General features: G+C 39.7%; 1 protein-coding gene across 2 annotated transcripts in view; it reads left to right on the top strand.

The window, feature by feature from the left end:
- NELL1 (neural EGFL like 1) overlaps nucleotides 1-19080 on the top strand; it is a 915720-nt gene that overhangs the window by 254937 nt on the left and 641703 nt on the right. For both annotated transcript variants that reach the window (XM_030829406.1, XM_030829407.1), the window contains exons 8-10: nucleotides 7937-8071; nucleotides 9006-9108; nucleotides 18467-18540. In XM_030829406.1, the coding sequence (XP_030685266.1) occupies nucleotides 7937-8071; nucleotides 9006-9108; nucleotides 18467-18540 (312 nt within the window). The remainder of the gene's footprint in view (nucleotides 1-7936; nucleotides 8072-9005; nucleotides 9109-18466; nucleotides 18541-19080) is intronic.

The raw sequence follows: 19080 nt of genomic DNA on the forward strand, positions 1-19080 counted from the left end.
TTCTTTTTCTGTCCTATCTGGAATTTGCAGTGATATGTTATAATGGAAACATTTTTAGCCTTGGCATCTGCTATATGTTACTACAAAAATATTTTATTCTTACTCAGAATAGGACTAACAATAGTAAACATAACCATTTCTGTCTTTGCTGCTATTAAGCTGTATCATAATGTTTACTTGAAAAATGTTTGGAAGCAAGAGGCAATATGTATCACTGTAGATTCTGTGGGAGTGGGAAAGGAATTTGCCTATTGGCTATTAAAGTAGTAACACTGTAAGATGATCTATGGTCAGAGTCACTGCTCTTATCAGCTAATGCATTTTGGATGTAAGAATAATTGCCAGTAATCAGAAGGGGCAAAATAGCTATTGTTAGGAACAGATTACTTTCAAAGGAAGGCATTATATTACATTTTTAATGTATAATTTATTTCAAGGCTGGTCCTGAGTTAAATAGCAAAGGAGGCAAAGTTTGCCTTTCAACACCTTCAGTTTTATAATTCTGCACCTTTTCCTCCTTTCCATTCCATCATCCACTTAACAAGCATCTTTTGAGGACCTGCCATTTGCTGGGCACTGTGTTAGGCACAAAGAGGCAATAGTGAAAAAGACATACTTTCTACCCTAGATGTGTTCATACTGAGTGGCAGAGCCAAATGTGTAAACAACTAAGGGCTTTAATATATATTCATAAAGTGTATATTCATAATGAAAAGCCCTGAGCCTTGTTGAAAAAGACACTGAAAAAATAGAAAATGTGGCTAATGCTGTTGTTATGATACCAATCAGTCGTGGACATGAGTTCCAGCCTAGGGCGAAGAAAGAATTAGGTTGGGCCTAAGAGACATTATACTCTGCAAAAGGAAGAATTTTAATAACAGTGAAAATGATACATTAATCCTATTGTACCTGCAGCTAAGACTGCTCCCTACCATCAGCCATGGCACGTGCAAAAAAATTGGTGGGTAGGTAGTGTTTGCGAGATAAGGCTATAGTTTGGACCCATGGATTGTGCTGCTGAAGACAATGTTTCTATTTCAAACTGGGTTTTTGGCTAAGCCAAGCCCCTTTTTGTCCGGAAAGGAGAGATGGAAAACTTTTGTAAGAAAATGATTGAGACTGAGGCTCAGATCTGAAGCATTAGCTTTTCATTTCAGAGTATAGTGGGAATGTGAAATGCAGGTGATTATTTACCTTCCCAGCTTGTGTTATAGAGAGGCTTTTATTTCATATTGTCTGGAGCAGCTTGATCTCAATACTGTTAATTATATTTTAGCATGCTACCAAATTTCTGGAATAAGAAACACGCCACTCTGTCTCAGGTGATTGTGGTTCTTCATTCTCCAGCTTCGAGGACGTCGTTTGCTTTCTCATTCTTTCCCATTGCAGAGAATGTCATTTTTCTCTTTTTAGCCACACATCATCTAGGAGCCACACTGAGCTCTATTCTCAAAACATTATTATGTAAAATGGCATTTGTGAGGCAGGTATTTAATTGTGTGCAATTGCAAGCAGCAAATGGTTTAATCCACCTTCTAAACCTCCCTTTGGCACTTTGGCAGATTTTTAAGTCTGTTCCTTCCAAACCGTATATAGAATTACAATTTGAAAACTGAGTACTTCCATCTTTGCTGCGTAATTTGAAATCTATGATCATCTAGAATAAGCATTGGCAAAGTTTTTCTGTAGAGGACCAGCTAGTAAATTTTGGGCCTTGCAAGCCACGAGGCAAAATCAAGGATATTATGTGTAGACTTAGTTCATTTAGGTATAATAATTTAAATTATAACTATTGAAAATTATAAGAACCATTCTTAGCTTATAGGACATACAAAAGTAAGTAGAGCGCCAGATTTGGTCCACTGGCCTTAGTTTGTCAACCGTTGATCTAAAAGAAATGGAAAAGTCAGTAATACAAGCATTTACTATGTATTAGTTAAAATGCTTAAGCTTTTATATCCACTGTCACCTTAATCTTTACCACAATCCTTTGAGCTTACTTTATTAGTCTGCTTTACAGATGAGATGACTGAGGTTCAGGAAGGTCTGATAACTTTTCCTAAGAGAGTAGATGGCAGAGCAGGGACCTAAACTCAGGTAGTTAGATCCTGAAAGTTGAATCATGGTGAGAAACTTTATGGTTTGACAAGAGAGGGTTAAGAAGAGAGATAAAAGATATAAATAGGGAGTAATATTACTCTTTCTAACCCTCACCATCCACTGGCAGGAAGATGGAGATATTACCAAGAAAGAGCAAATAAAAAGAAAGGAAAAGAGAAACGAATGTTTGATCATTTTATTGAGCTGAACTAAAGTTTTCAGATCATACCTGTTTGGAATGAAATGTGTGAACATAGAGCTTGTAGTAACTTTTCAAAGAAGAAGGTTATGGAAAGAGCAAGGTCTCTTTTTTATTGTGTTATTTTATTATATTTTTAAGAACAATGTCTCTTAATGCACACTTTTGGCTATGAGCTGCTTGTTTTCCTTGGAAATAGTGAAAATTATTTGACATTATTTACTTAAGTATTTTCAATCCAGATTGCTCAGAATCAGACTGCTACACCTAGGATAGGCCAGGTGAAGTCTCAGGAAAGGATTCTTTAAGGATTTTCAAGGAAGATTTTTTTTTCCTTCTAGCTGGTGCCAAGGTCTGAACATGAAAGTTTTCTTTCTGTGCCTTGAGCAAGCCTCCTTCTTTTTGTTCACTCTAACACTGAGGGTATCACATATTAGGCCAAATCTTTATATAGGGGTTTGCTTTAATGTACCCATCTTGGGAAGATACTTTTCCTCAACTCTGTCCCCCCTATACCCTGTGCAACCATCAGGGTGGAAGCTCAAGGGCTCTGCATTTCATCAGAAATCTTCAGGATGTTGTTGTCTTTGGTGCTCACTTATTTCCTGGGATCCCTGCAGTCATTTTGTTTTGGCCTCTGTGACTTTCTTTCTTCCTTTTGTATTAGCTCTGTGACAATTTTCAAAAGTTTTTATTTATATATTGAATACAGCAGTTTAGTTGGCTCAGTTGGTGAAGTCCTTCAGGGTATGTAGTCTGCCATCTTGGTGGAGGCGGAAATGTAACTCGCTCTTTTGGCAGATGGAAGGAGATGGAGTCTGGAGATGTCAGGCAAACTTGAAGTTGAATGTGGTTCCCAGATGCAAAAAGAATTCTATGGCACTAAATTTATCTGGGCCCAGTCTTTATTTTTAATTAAATAGGCCGATTGTGGCAGAATTTAGTTAACAGGGCTGGAGGTAATTTTTGGAGTTTTGATTTGAGTTGTCCAGCAGTTCTGATTAAGATGAGTAGACAGTCATATAGGTCATAGTGGAGATAGAGAATGGGCTTTAAAGTCAGGCTGATATGATTCTGAGTCTCTATTTTATAATTTCCTTGGATATTTGTAGCTTTGAATAAGTTATTCGACTTGTTTCAGCATCTGTTTCCCCATATGTAAAATGGTGACAATTATTCCTGCTCTTGTAAAGATTCAGTGAGCCCAGGCAAATGAGGTTTGTTGCATGGCCCACAAATGTCATTCAATAGGTGGTGGCTGCTGCTATTTATACTCTTAAACCTAGAAAATATAGACAACCATGGTGGGATGATGGTTCCTTAGAGAAAATGGTCCTTAAGAAAATGCACATCTTCCCCAGTGACTTGAAATCACAAAGTCTGGTAGAGCCTGTGCATTGCTATCAAGACCCTAGTCTAGGAGTCCTGGAAAACAGCAGGAAGTCCTTCCTCTTGGGTCAAGGTGGAAACCCTGGAGCCCTTCCAGAGAGGAAGCTCCGTGTATAAGCTGGAGAGGAATTGGTAGTCAAAGTCAGAACCAAACAGATGTAGATACCAGATCAGCCCAGAGGTCTGTGTGGGAGAGCTCATTGTTCCTTTTCTCCTTTTAGGGTTAAGCATGCTGGCAAATGACTGTGCCCTTGCTTGATACAGGACAGATCGTGGGAGCAGCCTGCACTCACATTCAGGTGACAGAGGTCAGGGTAGATAAGAGCTCTCTTGAGGAATTCTGGCATTTTGGCAAAACTATACTTTTTTTAAGGCAGAGAAGAGATGGGGCTGCTACCTCAAGTAATAACCCTTTTTTGTCCTCCTACATTTCCCTTAGTGATCTACGAGCATCAGCCACTCCCCTGGCTTACTCTGAAGGTTCTCTCAGGTGGTTTTGACATTGTGGGAACTACCTACCTGCTGGGAACATTGTGATAGGGTCAGGCTCTGTCCTGCTATCAGATCCCAACTGCACTGTAATCCCATTCTGACTTCAAGCTCAGAAAGAGGAGATACGGAAGACTGGGACTTTCTTGATTACTTCTGTTTAAATATTTGACAAATCTATGCATGCAAATCAAGCAACACTTGGAGTGGCATTTAAGCTTGTGACATCTTTAATTTTGAGACTTTCGTTGTTTTGAGGAATTCAATAATGATTTTTCAATTAAGCTTGAATATTTAACAATAGAAGCTTCTTTTTTCCTTTCATATAGCAAATGCCAAATAATTGGTATTTCGAAGAAAAGAAGCAATCCACCACACAACTAATGTACTTAGATCTGTTCATTGACCTCCGACGATAAAAAAGGCCTCTGTTGTCAATCTTTCATTGTGTAGAGTTCAGAATAAATGATTTGGTCCATGGTTGCTTAGATAAATGCATAAACAAAAGGAAGACAGAATAGAAATGTAGATGTGATACCATATCTATTTTGAATCTGCAGACAATCTTAGAGAAAGTGGCAGGTAGTATAGAAATAGCTTTCGAAAACGAATGTGTATAAATTCAGCCTGCTAATACCAATGACAGAAAATGTAATTCATTTTTTGATTCACAGTTGTTTGTCTCCTTTATTGCTGTTTTAGGATTTAGCAGGAGTAAAAGGGAAGGCAAGAGGTTACATGAAGTATCTTTGAAAAATTAGCTTTTTGCCTTAACATCCCTTTGCCTTTGGGTCTATTTGATATGCTCTTATTATTACAGATAATAGGACTTTTCAATGTTGTCAGAAAAGGCTACAAATATTAAAAATAAAAACCACATTCAGAAGGGAAACAAAATCAGCCTTGAGAATAGCATTCATTATATTAAAACTGACATTTTCTTTGGAATTGAGTTTTATAGGTGAGCGTAGCTCAGCTTTGTGGGACAGTGCTAGAAATCGCCACTATTACCCTTAGGCAAGCTCCTGGATTTTAAGAAAGCTCAGATAGATATAGAGTTGCCTTTTGGGCCATTTAGTCTTTAAGAAGTTCCCTTCTTGGAGTGATATAGACACCAGAATTGTTCCAGATTTTCAGAGTAAGGCAGGTATGGGTCCTCTCACAAAGGTACACAATCCTGAGACCCTTTTAGGAGGAATGCAGATCTGGTTCAACTCTGTTGTTCAATCCAAGGTCGTATATCTGTTACTGCCTTGTGTAGGAACTACTGGGGCTATAGAAATGAAGTAAAGATAAGTGATAAGTTGTTACTTTCTTTTTATTGAGGTTCCACATCTGTAGATTCAACCAACCATGGACCAACAGTATTCAGAGAAAAATTCCAAAAAGTTACAGAGAGTAAAGCTTGAATTTTCCATGTACCGAGTACTGCATTGAATCCATGTGAATGAATTGATGTTTAGACATTGTATTAGTTATTATAAGTTATCTGGAGATGACTTAAAGTATATACGAGGATGTGCATATGTTATATGCAAACTATACTATTTTATATAAAGGACTTGAACGTTTTCAGATTTTGGTATCTGCAAGTGGCCAAACCATATGCCATCATCCCTCAGTGTCCAAGAGTATCACCAAACTCAGAAGTGTATTTTATCTGTTTCCTAAAGCATTGCCAAATAACTTAATTATCATAGATTCTATAAACTCTATGATTAGGCTGGAGTTTTCTTGTATTAATTTATTTATTTACTGAGATGGAGTATCGCTCTGTTGCCCAGGCTGGAGTGCACTGGCATGATCTTGGCCTGCTGCAACCTCTGCCTCCCAGGTTCAAGAGATTCTCATGTCTCAGCCTCCAGAGTAGCTGGTGGTGCCCGCCACCACACCCGGCTTTTTTTTTTTTTTGCATTTGTAGTAGAGACAGGGTTTCGCCATGTTGGCCGGGCTCGTCTCAAACTCCTAAACTTGGGTCATCTGCTCGTCTTGGCCTCCCAAAGTGCTGGGATTGTAGGTGTGAGTCACTGCACCTGACCTAGGCTGGAGTTTTAAATGAAACATAGATTTTTAGAAGATCATGCATATTAGAAGGAGTGACAGGAAGCTAATATTTCAGGCAGCGTCAACTCTTAGTTCTTTAGGGGCTGCTCATGGTGCATGATGGTTGGTCTAAGATCCTATTTGTTGTTTTTTCTACCCTTTGCTACCACCCACAAAAGGCAGACAAGGGGTAAGTTTTCTTGAGAAATTCCAAAAGCTTGGAGGAAGAGGATGAAATAAATGACAAAAACAAAGGTTAGAATTACATGTGGATTCCATTTCCAGAGAGTAGTTCTGGTATGAGTAAGTCAGAGGAATGTGTATGAAATGGAACCATAGTTAATGTAGAAAGATGGTGGAAGTCATTCCCTAGGTTTATCTATTATATCTAAAATAGTGGCTCAAGATAATCTTAGTTAGATCAAAGGTTGAATTGATCTCCTGTATGGGGAAAAGACATGAAAGGATAAACATGATTGAGAAGGAAAAGAGAAACTCAGATAATTTTCCAGGAAATGATACTTGTTTTTCAATCATGGTGGTCTGTATGTAAGGGAAAGGAAAGGGAGAGTAATATCACTACTAGGTTGAGTTACTCTTTCATGTGGATGTGACAGTAGACAGATCATATCAAAGTGCTGTATTTAAGGTTTTTTTGCACCATATTTTTGAAGGTAAACTGGAGTAGGCTGTATGAAAATTGATCAGAAGAGAGGCTTGGAATCATATCATGAGAAGCCGTTAAGGGAACCCGGTGGTGCCAAGTGTGGTCAAGATGGCAGGATAACCTCAAATGCATGAAGCTTAGGTTTGCTCAGGATGGATTACAATGAAAACCTAGGTATGGCAGGAAAAAAAGAAAAGATTTCACAGCCAAAACCATGAAAAATGTTTCAAACATTGAGAGCTAACTGAGAAAAGTGGCTTTCCTTGGAAGATAACACATGTTTCTCCACTGGAGATGAGCAAAGGCTAGATAATCACTTGAGGTTTCTTGTGAGGATATTCAAGCTTTATAATCCCTTTCCAGCGGGACAGTCTAAGACTCTGTGATTATTGGCAATGACTGGGTGGCCTAGAAAAATAAAAAAGGTTATTTTACAAAATTCTGATCTTACCTGGGGGTTTGGTTACTTTTCCTGACCTTCTTCTAAGCACAAAAGTGAATTTCTGGGGCATTCTGTTTGGGGGATCCACTTATGACTTTTCTTTTTCTCTGGCCCCAGCTCTCCAGAATTTTTCATCAGACAGAAGGCAGTGACTTCGTAGTTTGTAAACCACGACATTCTAGTTAGTGTGTGAAGAACATAGAGGGGATAGTGGGAGATAAATGTAAGTGCCTCAGAGTTCCTAATTAGATCGCCTGTAAACATCATAATGAGTCCTTGAGAACACATTCATTACGAGTGTTTTTGTGTGGGCTTGAATGGAAAGCACACACATTTATAAACACCCATGAGGTTCCTGAGATACAGTTTAATGTCTCATTTGGTATTCATTAGACCATGATAGCCAATATGTCTTCAGTTTAGAGTGATTCCACCTTGTGTAAAAAAAATTTAAAAAGACAAAAAACAGATAATGCTAAGAATCAATGAACTGCTCTGAGCATTTTTTTCTCTTCTCAGAAGGATTTTTTTTTTCTTGTTGCTATCAGCTTTGTTAGGATGATGCAATTGAATTACAGAAATTACGTTCAGTAACTCTTGTTTGCAGCTAAATTATGCAGAGACAAGACTTAGTCAATTGGAAAACTGTCACTGTGAGAAGACCTGTCAAGTGAGTGGACTGCTCTATCGAGACCAAGACTCTTGGGTAGATGGTGACCATTGCAGGAACTGCACTTGCAAAGTAAGCCTCTTCGTAAATAAATACAGTAAAAACAGTTTTAAGGGGACAGGTTTGATAATTAGAGTGTAACCTGGTTCTTTAATAAATAATGTTAACTCTAAGAATTGTTAGGTTTTTACCTAGCACCCACTAGCCATACGAGCAATTGTGAAGCAATGCTGGAAAAGTGTCATGTCTTATATGAATACTTGGAAATTAAAATCTGCTTTGCCTTGCCAACACACTCTAATTTGATTTACTATGCAATGTTTGGAGTTCGAAGGTTGGGATATAGTGGAAAGAAGGGACTCATTTGATTTTCAAACAACCTAATGGTTATCCTTATTCACAACCAGAATAACTTAAAAAGGGGAGTTTAATTATTCTCTACATGTTTTTATTGTCTTTTACAAAGTGTATCCATCACCTGTTTCAAATAATTGCAAGGCATTTCCTCCCTGACTCACTGTCACTGTCAGGATATCCATTATTTGTATATCCTTTCATCTGTTTCAGTGAATTATAACGTCCCCCTCCAAAAATTAGTATGTAAACCCTATCCAGTTGAAATTACTTGATAAATATCTGAGAATGCCATTGTTTGTCTAGGAAAATACAAAACAGATTGTTAGAGCCTCAGAAATGATTGACAGGGTCTGCAAATGTGTTATTTATGTTCTTATAAAAATAGACTTTTTGTTTTTCTGCATAATCTGGTTAGCACACATGGGCAGGTAGGATGAAACCAGTGATGTATTTCAGAAAAGTAATTGAGGTGGTACGGGTCATTCGGGCTGGAGAAAACACTTTATTTGTGGTCCTGGAGTGGACTGGGAATTCTAATACTGTTTCTGTTTCCCTGATGAGGTTTCTGGGATGAGATTTGAATGATCTCCACAACAGGAGCTATCAAAGGATACTTCTGAGATTATGTTCCCTGTCCTTCCTTCCTCAGAGTGGTGCTGTGGAATGCCGAAGGATGTCCTGTCCCCCTCTCAGTTGCTCCCCAGACTCCCTCCCAGTGCACATTGCTGGCCAGTGCTGTAAGGTCTGCCGACGTAAGTACTGACTGAGGGTGAGACTGGCTCTCTGTGTTTTGAGATTTATTTATTTTCCCTGTTTTTCTGGACTCAACTGATTGACATTGATGAAATGAAACATTGGCAGTTGATGTAACATTAAATATACGGTAAGAAGAGCCACAATATTTTAATCACTTGCAATGTGGCAGACACAACGTGGGCTATTTTTTTTTTTTTAACTCCTCACATCAACTGTAATTACTATTCTTCTTTCATTCTATGTGGAAGGAACGTGTGTTCACAGGGATTAAGTCACTTGTCCAACAAGTGGGTGAGGCTGATCTGTGAATTCATAACTCCAAAGCTCCATGGGCTTTAGTCCCCTCATTCTAAATGATCAAGTTAAAGGCCAAATTCTCTGTTTTGGCTTTCTGAGGTTTTGGCTAGATTCTCCTCTTGTTAAGGGGCCTTTGTTAGGAACTTCAGGATGAAATTCAGGTAAAATACTGAAGCCGTCATTTAGAACACGTGGTATGTGCCATATACGGTGCTGGATGCTTTAAATCTACTAGCTTAGTGAATTCTCACAGCAACTCTTCAGGGAGGTATTATTATTATCCCTATTTTACAGGAAGCTGAGGCTTAGGGATGTTAGCTTACCAAGATCATGAGGCTGGTGAGTGGCGGAGGTGAGACAGAAAACTAGTTCTGTTGACTACAAAGCCCATAGCCTTTTTATCAATCCATATGGTCCTCTACAGAAAAGGAGAGTTCTGGTCAGAAATGTATGCTATGGATAATTTTCAGGGTCATTTATTTACCAAAAGAAACACACCAATGTCAGTAACCTTCAAAGCACAGTGGTCTATTATTCTGTCGGGAACAGCATGTCACCTATTATGACACTGAAAGTGGGAATAGCAGTGAAAGTGGGTTGCAGCAACCAACTAACTGTTGAACTTTTCAAAAAGGAATTTTGTAATCTTCCTTTTTTTAATGGTGGGCACACTGCACCCATTGCTCTGGGGGATGTACTTGGAGTTGCTCTAAAGAGGAGAACTTTCTTATTTCTGTTCCAAGAGCTTTTGGAAGTCATGTCTGGCAATATAGGCAGCTCAAGTGTCTGGATGTTGAATTATGGTTTGATCCTATGATGGAGAGAGTTGTTAGTAGGTACAGATTATTTGTTTTCATTCTTGATATTCTTCAGCAGAAGAAGTTGAAAAACTATTAGGGGCCAAGCACGGTGGCTCACGCTTCTAATCCCAGCACTTTGGGAGGCCAAGGCGGTTGGATCACCTGAGGTCAGGAGTTTGAGGCCAGCCTGGCCAACATGGTGAAATCCCGTCTCTACTAAAAATACAAAAATTAGCTGGGTGTGGTGGTGGGCACCTGTAATTCCAGCTGTTCTGGTGGCTGAGGCGGGAGAATTGCTTGAACCCGGGAGGCGGAGGTTGCAGTGAGCTGAGATCACACCACTGCACTCCAGCCTGGGCAACAGAGTGAGTCTGTCTCCAAAAAAAAAATAAATAAATAAAATAAAATAAAAGGGAAAGGCTATTAGAGATGTATTAGAAAACGTGAGATGTTTTAGTCTATTGTTTAGAGTTCTTGCTCAGATCTCTGAATACCATCTCTTGAAAGTTGTTGTTTAAACATCGAAGTAATGAGCCCTTCAGCAGGTTTGTGTCTTAACTTTTTGACATTTTTTTAAAATTATAAAAGTACTGTGCTTTTGGCTTAACATTTTGAAAACACAGAGAATGATAAAGATCAAGATGGAAAATTCACCCATAATACCTCTACTTAGAAACACTCTTGAAATTTTAGTGGATGTGTCTTTTTTTTAAAAAAAAAAACTAATTATATTTTGTGTGCAGTTGAGGTTGTACTGTGCGGGCAATTTTATATTCTGGTCTGTTAACTTGCCATTATCACTTAAATATATTATTATGTTTTAAAAACTGCATAAATGTCATTTTCGTGAGCTTCATTGTTTCCCATTGTTTGGCTGTTGTATAACTTTTTTTTAACCAGTCCCAGGTCATTGATATCTAGATTGTTTCCCACTTTTCACTATTATAAAGTACTCCTAAATACCATGTTTTGTATAGAAAACACATTTTTGTATATTTTTGTATTTTATATTTCCTGAAGATAGAATTCTTCAGGCTAGAATTACTAGGCCAAAGATGAACATTTTCAAGGCCCTGGATACATATAGTTAAATTGCCCTCTCACTAGATGTGTGTGAGACAGTCATTTTTCTTTATGCTAATTTGTTTGATAGTTTTAAGTTTTTAAAATTATTTCAGAAAATAACTCAATTTTATTAAAATGTTGATACACACACTAAAACATCGGTGTTTTTTGTTTTTTTTCCTTTGCATGAAATTCATAGCAATTTAGTTAGGTAGCACTAATTTTCTCACAGCTCTGATTGGTAGTTTGATGTGTTCAGAGTTTAATAAAGTGGGAATACAAATAAATTATTAAAACACTATTCTAGACAAACAAAAAGAAATGATACAAGGCACCTCTGGTAATTAAAAGGTTGAGAACCTCTGGGCTGGAGGGCTTTCACTTCTTACTAGTTTTTAATAGAAATATAGAAATATGCATTAGGTGATTACTGAGTACTGGTGCCTGGAATAATGATGAGGGATCCTTCCCTGCTTTAGGGGAGCTCACTTTCAAGGTAGAGACGTGGTTTACAGTGTCTGGAACTGTAAGTGCACTAACATTAGGCATGTATATGGGGCACTGTTGGAGTACAGAAGAATGGCCTGGGAGGGAGGGGTAGAATACTGGGGGAAGGCCTGGCATGCTTCTTGGAGGACATGGAGCCAAGTTAAATATTTTGAACCTTCTAGAAGTTGACTTTTGTGGGTTAAGCAGTGGGGTGGAGAAGAAGAGAATGAGGATTGCTAGAGCAGAGTTCTAACACGAATCAGTGGAATTTCTAGATGTTTTCAATGTCTTCATATCAGAAACATGATAGAGAATATTTACTTTGGTTGTACCTTTTAAATATAAGTATGTGAGGTAATGCATATGTTAGTTCTTAGCCATACCACAGTGCCTACGTATTTCAAAACATCATGCCGTAGACCATAAATATGCATACCTTTTGTCAGTTAAAAAATAATAATAAAATATAAAAAAAGACAAAGAAAAAATAAAGTGTATCTTGTCTGAATAACTCATAGTCAAATCTTGTTTTTTAATCCAGTCTGACAGTCTGGATTGTATTGTTTGGACTGGATCATTTAATCCATTCACATTTAATGTTGTGAGGGATATAATTGAAACTACTGTTTCCTGAATACCATGTTTTACCTTGGTGTGGTTCCTTATTTTGATTTTTTTCATTTTTCTGTGGAGCTGCCTGAAGTAAATTTCTTATATGTGAGTTTAAAGAAAAATGCCCAAGCTTCTCTCTGACTTTAGGTGGGGTAGTATTCTAGGGACACCAGGTAAAGGTAGGGATATGACAAAGGCAAAATGAGCCAATATATAAAAGCAGACTGTGTTGTCTCCTCACTCACTGAGTGTTCACAGACTTCTCTTGGCCTTGGGAACTGCAGCACTTACAGATGAGGGCATCTGTTTGGAAACAGGAAAGAAGTTTGTCTAAGCATCCATGGCGGTACCGAAAATAGTGAGGAGTTTCATTCCTCAAACACTTGTTGGGTGTCTGTGCTATTCAAGGCATATTTAATATACCTGTTTGCACATTCAAATCCTTTGGTGAACTTCTTAAACTTGGAGGTTTCCAGGGCTCCACCTAGACCTACATAATCACAATCTCCAGGCATCAACGTTCTGAAATCTGTATTATTTTGGTAGACAGATTTGAGATCTACCAGAGATAGGAAGGAGGGAGGAAGATGGAGAAAAAATATTTCTTCTATGCAAAACAGTATGTGTGAAGGAATAAGAGTGAAAGAGGGAAAGGGAAATAGTGTGTTTGATGATAACACAGGATTTATGTAGGTGAGAGGTTGAAATAGAGCTGCAAACGTGAGTTGCGGATAGATGATGAAGATTGTATGCCAGTGAAGCCTCAGTAATCCTTACTGAGGTCCTTCTGCCAAACACTGTTGTCAGTTCTGGGGGCAACAGTGGACACATATGGATCATTTACTCTGACTGGCATATATATAAAATGTTTAACCATTTTATATATATTAATTCATTTAATTCTTCCAATAACTCTAAGTAGTAGGCTCCACAATAATCCCCATTTTACACACGAGGAGGTGAAACACAGAGAGGAGAAGTAACTTGTCCAAGGTCTCTCAGTTTTGGGGGAGCCAAAATAAAGCCCTGGCAGTCTGGCTTCAGAACCCAGTGGGATGCTCTTGACCTGTTGGCTCTACCCATTGTTCTCCAGAGAGATCTCTGTTACAATAAAGAGTATTATTTCACATGAACACTATGGAAGACACAGAAGTCACACAGAGAAGGGAGTGATTAACTCCATCTGAAACGTACATATGTATGTGTGTGTTAGGAAAATATCATAGGTAACAGCTGAGCAGAGTATTGACAAATGAAGAGGAGTTTTCCAGGTGTACAAAGTAGGTAAGAACATAACTGCCAGAGGGAATTGCACACAGAAAATCATGGAAATAAACCAATGTTGGTTTTGGTACTCCAATCAAGGTTTTAATGCAGAGTTGTGGCATAATCAAAGATGTGCTTTTAAAAAGGCTACTGCATCAAGAGAGCTGGAGGTGGTGTGGGATATGGAACTTGGGCATATTCCAGGTGGAGGTGTTGAGGCTGGCAGGCAGGCACAGCCTGGGAAGATGCAAAGGAAGGGAAGGATGTGAGTGACAGCCAAAGGAACTGGCACATTAGAGATACTCCACAGGTATTGTTTTGCATGAGACAAATGGATCAGGGACAGAGTGTCTGTGAGGGAGAGATTGCCAGGTTTTGAACAAGAGCCTGTGGGAGACTCATGGTGTGATTAACAGAAATAAGACAGGTGGAGGAAGCAGTTTGGGGAACAATACATTCCGTTTGACATGTTTGAGTTAGAGATGCCTGAGGGACAACTAGTTTGATGTGGGTTTCTTGCTCATAGAGGTTGTATCTGAAGCCAAGGCTGTGAATTAGCTCACTGAGGGAGGAAGGATCCTTGGGTGTTCAGTCTCTCTGATCTGCCACTCTCCTTTAAAGTGTAAAACAGTGTGCTGATTTTGACATTCTAGGCCGCTGAGTACCAAGGGATGGCTGGAGTGTGTGCAGGGTACAAATACCTAAATAAAGATAGGGAAACCTTACATCCACATCTGACAGGGATGTCAAGCTGTACCTGTCAATTGTTTATTCAGTGTGCACCCGAATGGCAAAATTGTCCAATCATTGCACCAGAAAAATCAAGGTCAAAATTGAAGGGCCAGGTGTCTGTCGGTGCAAAAAGACACACTGCATAACTCTTTATATCCTCAGTACATTTGTTTCTGACATAATGGAGAAGTGTGTGTCGGTGCTAGGTTTCAATTTTGTGTTTGGGCACTGCGAAATATTCTAGTTTGCATGTCAACAGTGTGATATAAAGAGCTTTAGGTATCCATTTACATTTCTAATCACACTGAAAGCTGTTGGAATGGAGTCCCAAATGCCCCAGCCAAACGCACCAGAGCCTGACTCACCTTATGCTTGAATTTCCTCAGACATAAAAAATAAGCCTTTTGGCTATAGATCAAGAGGTTGGACAATAAGGGCTGATGTTAGGCATAAGGAATGCAGTGGCAGAGAAGGAGGGCTGTTGTCAGAGAAGTGAGGATGAGTATGAGAAAGCAGGAGAAATTCTTGTGACCTCCAGTGGTGATCCTGAAAGTCGTCCTAAGATAATTTCATAGATACATACATTCTGCACCAGTGCCAAATTGCAGATGGTTGAGGCCTGCAGTAATATGTTGATCTCATTCACCAGCACCAAAGCAGCCTGCTATGTGAGGACATAAAGTTCAGTGGACATTTAATTTTTATAAGAGACTGGTGGATTCAAGGGGTGGATGTGTCTCCATGTGTGGTGTGAATGTAAACAATGGGGCATTTTTATCTCCAGATTAGGAGTTCTGGGATGAGCCTGTCAAAGGGGAAGAGAGGATTTGGACAAGTGCCCTAAGGCAGGGGATCAAATGTGTTAATACCAATGGTATTGTTAATACCATTGTGTTAATACCAAATGTGTTAATACCATTGAGTGGCAAGGGGCAAAGGAAGAAAAAATGTCTATTTCTTTGCTTCACAGCTTGGGCCAAGAAGCAGATGGCAGATTTGACAACAGTGCACTTAGCAGAACTGTCACTCTGGAACAAGCTGCCTTGCCAAGTTGGCGGCAGCCACATTTGGAAGTGTGAGAATTTATTAGATCGGAATTCCAGACCTTGGAGGTGTGGTCTCCCCATTCAAGTACAATGGGAAATCCAGCTCTCATTAGGACCAACGAGTCATGGTCAACTGATTTATCTACAAAATTGAGGCATAAAAGATGATCAGGGATAGATTTTTGTTTAGTGAAGGGAGGAAAGGTCCTATCCAGACAATTATATTCTCCATTTTTTTGGTATCTACTTTTAATGTTTGAAGTTGTGTTGAATGCCAGAAATAACTCTTATCTGGGATTCAAGAAATTTGACTGTTTTTTGCTACCTACTAGAGGCTCATTAATATGAAAATGATTTATTATTACTCACAATAAGTCCTGAGGCATGGGGCTTGCGGCTGGAGATAAAATTATAGACATCGTTCCTACCCTCATGGGGGTTGCAATTATTAGCAGGGACATGGTGGGGTGTACAATTAAATGGGAAATTAGGATGTCATGTGATATATATTCTGTTGGGATTAGGTCCAAAGTACAATAGAATAAAAAAGTGAGGACAATTAACCAGTGTTAAAGGGTAAGAACAAGTTCTGAGGGAAGTCAGCCCTAAGCGGAAGCTCATGGGTGTACAGGGTGGGAGGTTGCCAGTGGAAGGTGGATGGGGTGCTCTGCAGGTGTTTCCGGAAGTGAGAAAGAAAGCGTGGCTAGAACATATGTGGAGGTGTGAATGTTTGGGAGGGTGAATGAAATCACAGGAGATGGTGGGCTATGAACCTTGGGAGATAAGAAGCCTCATGAATGGCCTCGTTTGCTAAACTAAGGATTTTGGACTTTATTCTGAGAGCTTTAGGGACCCTGATTTTAGGCAGGGCCTCATGTTTGCACTTAAAAAATACGTGTCTGACTGTTATATGGGGAGGGACTGGTGAAGACTGAGACTAGAACATGGGAGAACTAGGAGGTTGTGCTGGTACTGAAGAAGAGGGATGATGACAGCCTGAACAAAGACAGTGTCTGGGGGCAGAGGGTGAGGAATGGAGAGGAGGAGGGTGACTTGAGAAACTTAAAAAGGGGACATTGATAGGATTTGGACACTGATTGGACATGGAGTTGTGTAAGAGGGAGAGGTTAGAAGGATGCCAGGCACTGGGGTGTGGGAGCTGGGATGGATACCCATGCCATTGCCATTCACTGAGAGGAGAATACAGGAGTGGAACATATTTGGATGGGCAGTGAGGTTGCTGCAGGTCAGGTTCTGAGGGGAAACAGACTCTGAAATAGAGATTTACATGTACTTTATTAGGAAGTGCTCTCAGGATCAATTCTGGGACAGGAGTGAAGTGGTGAAGGAAGAAGAATTGGGCAGAAGGAGAAGTTGAGCTGCAGTGGTTACAACAAATACCGAACTCATTCCTACAGGGAGCTTTGGAGCTGGAATGGCCCTTCAGAATTGTCCTCAGTTGGAGAAACGGGGCCAGGACTGTGTACCATGTTCATCCACCAAGGGAACTTCACCTTGGGCAAGGTGGCTCTCTACAGCCCTATACAAGTCTTAGATCTCCATTCAGGGGAGAGCTGTTAGTTGCCAACTGTCACGGCAGTTGTAAGAATGCATCCTTTGCTCATGGAAGTAGATCTCCGTATACCACAGCATCCACTACAGGGTATGATGTTAAGTAAAGCATGTCCCTGGACTTTCTTCTTCCTGTGGCTAAAATGGACTAGATGACTATTATTTTTTTTTTAATTTATTGGAAGGGAGGAATGAAAGCCCCATTTCTCACCTGGTCGTCCTCTTTGCCTTTCAGATCTTGCCCCTCAACATCGAAAGGGGTCTAGGTTCTTTATCTGCAAACATAGCACTTGCCTCACTTAGTAATTATACATTCACTGATGTCATTACATAATTACTCTCTATTTCCCTGATTGTAAGCTCCATGAGAGAAGAGCTTTGGTTCTCGCAACATTATATTACCAGTTAGCATGTTGCCTGCCCTTTAGTAACACTAAAATATTATTTGAATGAAGAATAACTGAGCATCCCATGAGAATCAGAGGATTTTACAACTAGGAAACCACCAGATTTAATCAGCCCGTTTTTAGCAGATACAGATATAGAGGCTCTGAAAGGTGAGCTGGTTCTATAAGACCAACACTGAATTAGTGGGAGAGAGCTCTTAGAGTGCATATCATTGCTTCTGTTCCTCCTAGAGCTGGGGCTAGAAGGGTCCTCATCAGGGCAGGAGAGGGAGTTACCAGATACTTGCTTCTTTTTTCCTGTTGAAGTGGATGGAGAATTTGGTGGTGTTATATTAGGATCATATCAAATTGACATATGCTGTACTTGCTTAAAAGTGAGTCAGCCAGTTAAGTCAAGAAATGAGTTTCAGTGCAATCTAAATTGAGTGGTAGGAGCTCCATTTATGTTTCTCTTTGAAATTTTCTACAAGTTCACCCCCCTGCCCTTCCTGGCAGCCTTTTAAACTCACCTTTCCAAAGGCATTCTCTCTAGTGCATTGATCTAGCACTTTACAGGCTTTCCTTGTATTTCTGACTTGTCTCACATGTATATTTCTCACGCCCACTCCCATGATCACAAGGAAGGAGAAATGGTGTCCTCCTTCATTGTGGCTGAGGTTCTGAGGAATGGAATATATGTGAGTCCCCTTTCACCCAGTTGTTTGTTTTAGCTGGAGTGTCTGAATCAAAGCTACTGCTAATTGTACTCCACAGCGACTGCCACCAGTTCTTTCTTGTTTTAGCTTCTTACTACATCAATTCATTCTCTAGTTCCTTTGGCAACTGTAACTTTGAAATAATTGTATATCCTGGCTGTAAAGGCCAGGCAAACACAATCATGATGAGGCCTGCTTGGGAGATTTAAGGGTTATCCTCCACATAATTCCTTTCACTTTAGACAAAGAGATTTGTATTGCTCAGAAGCAGAGAATCTAGGTTTCTGTGGAATCTGTTGGAGTTGGAAGGTACTTCTGAGGTCATTTTGTGACACAGCAGGACTGTCTGACCCATTTTTATGTTTTATTACAGCAAAATGTATCTATGGAGGAAAAGTTCTTGCGGAAGGCCAGCGGATCTTAACCAAGAGCTGTCGGGAATGCCGAGTAAGTGTTAATTTTGTGGTCCCTGTCACTTCTGGAAAATGAATAAATAGATGTGTGGGCTTTAGATAAGGTTCTTGAGTGGAGAATATTGGCCTGGATAGGGCCCTGAGGGGTGGAACTCTGTGCAGTGGGCTGGAGTACAGGATGGGGAGGATCCAGCCAGGTCATTTATGTGGTTTGCTTGTGGTCAGCTGTGGATCAGGTAGCCTTGGAAGAAGCTGTTAAGGCAAGGATGTGAGAGGAGAAAGAACTAACAGCTACTATTGGTTAGGGAGGCTGGTGGGTGGCCCTGGGAAAGGGTTTTGAGTAGGTATTAGGGGAATCAATCTGTAATGCTAGTTGTGATAATACTAACACTACTCCCAGAGGGCTGATATACTGTTAAAAATGCCTCTTTCTCCTGCCTGCCCCTCCCATGCATTACTTGAAATAAGATGTATAAAATCATAGGTCTCATTCAATAATCATTTGACAAATATGCATTAAGCAAATGCTATATGACAGCATTATAGTAGGTTCTGGATATACAACAGTGAACAA

Source organism: Nomascus leucogenys, chromosome 15 (assembly GCF_006542625.1).
Source record: "Nomascus leucogenys isolate Asia chromosome 15, Asia_NLE_v1, whole genome shotgun sequence".
Lineage (NCBI taxonomy): Eukaryota > Metazoa > Chordata > Mammalia > Primates > Hylobatidae > Nomascus > Nomascus leucogenys.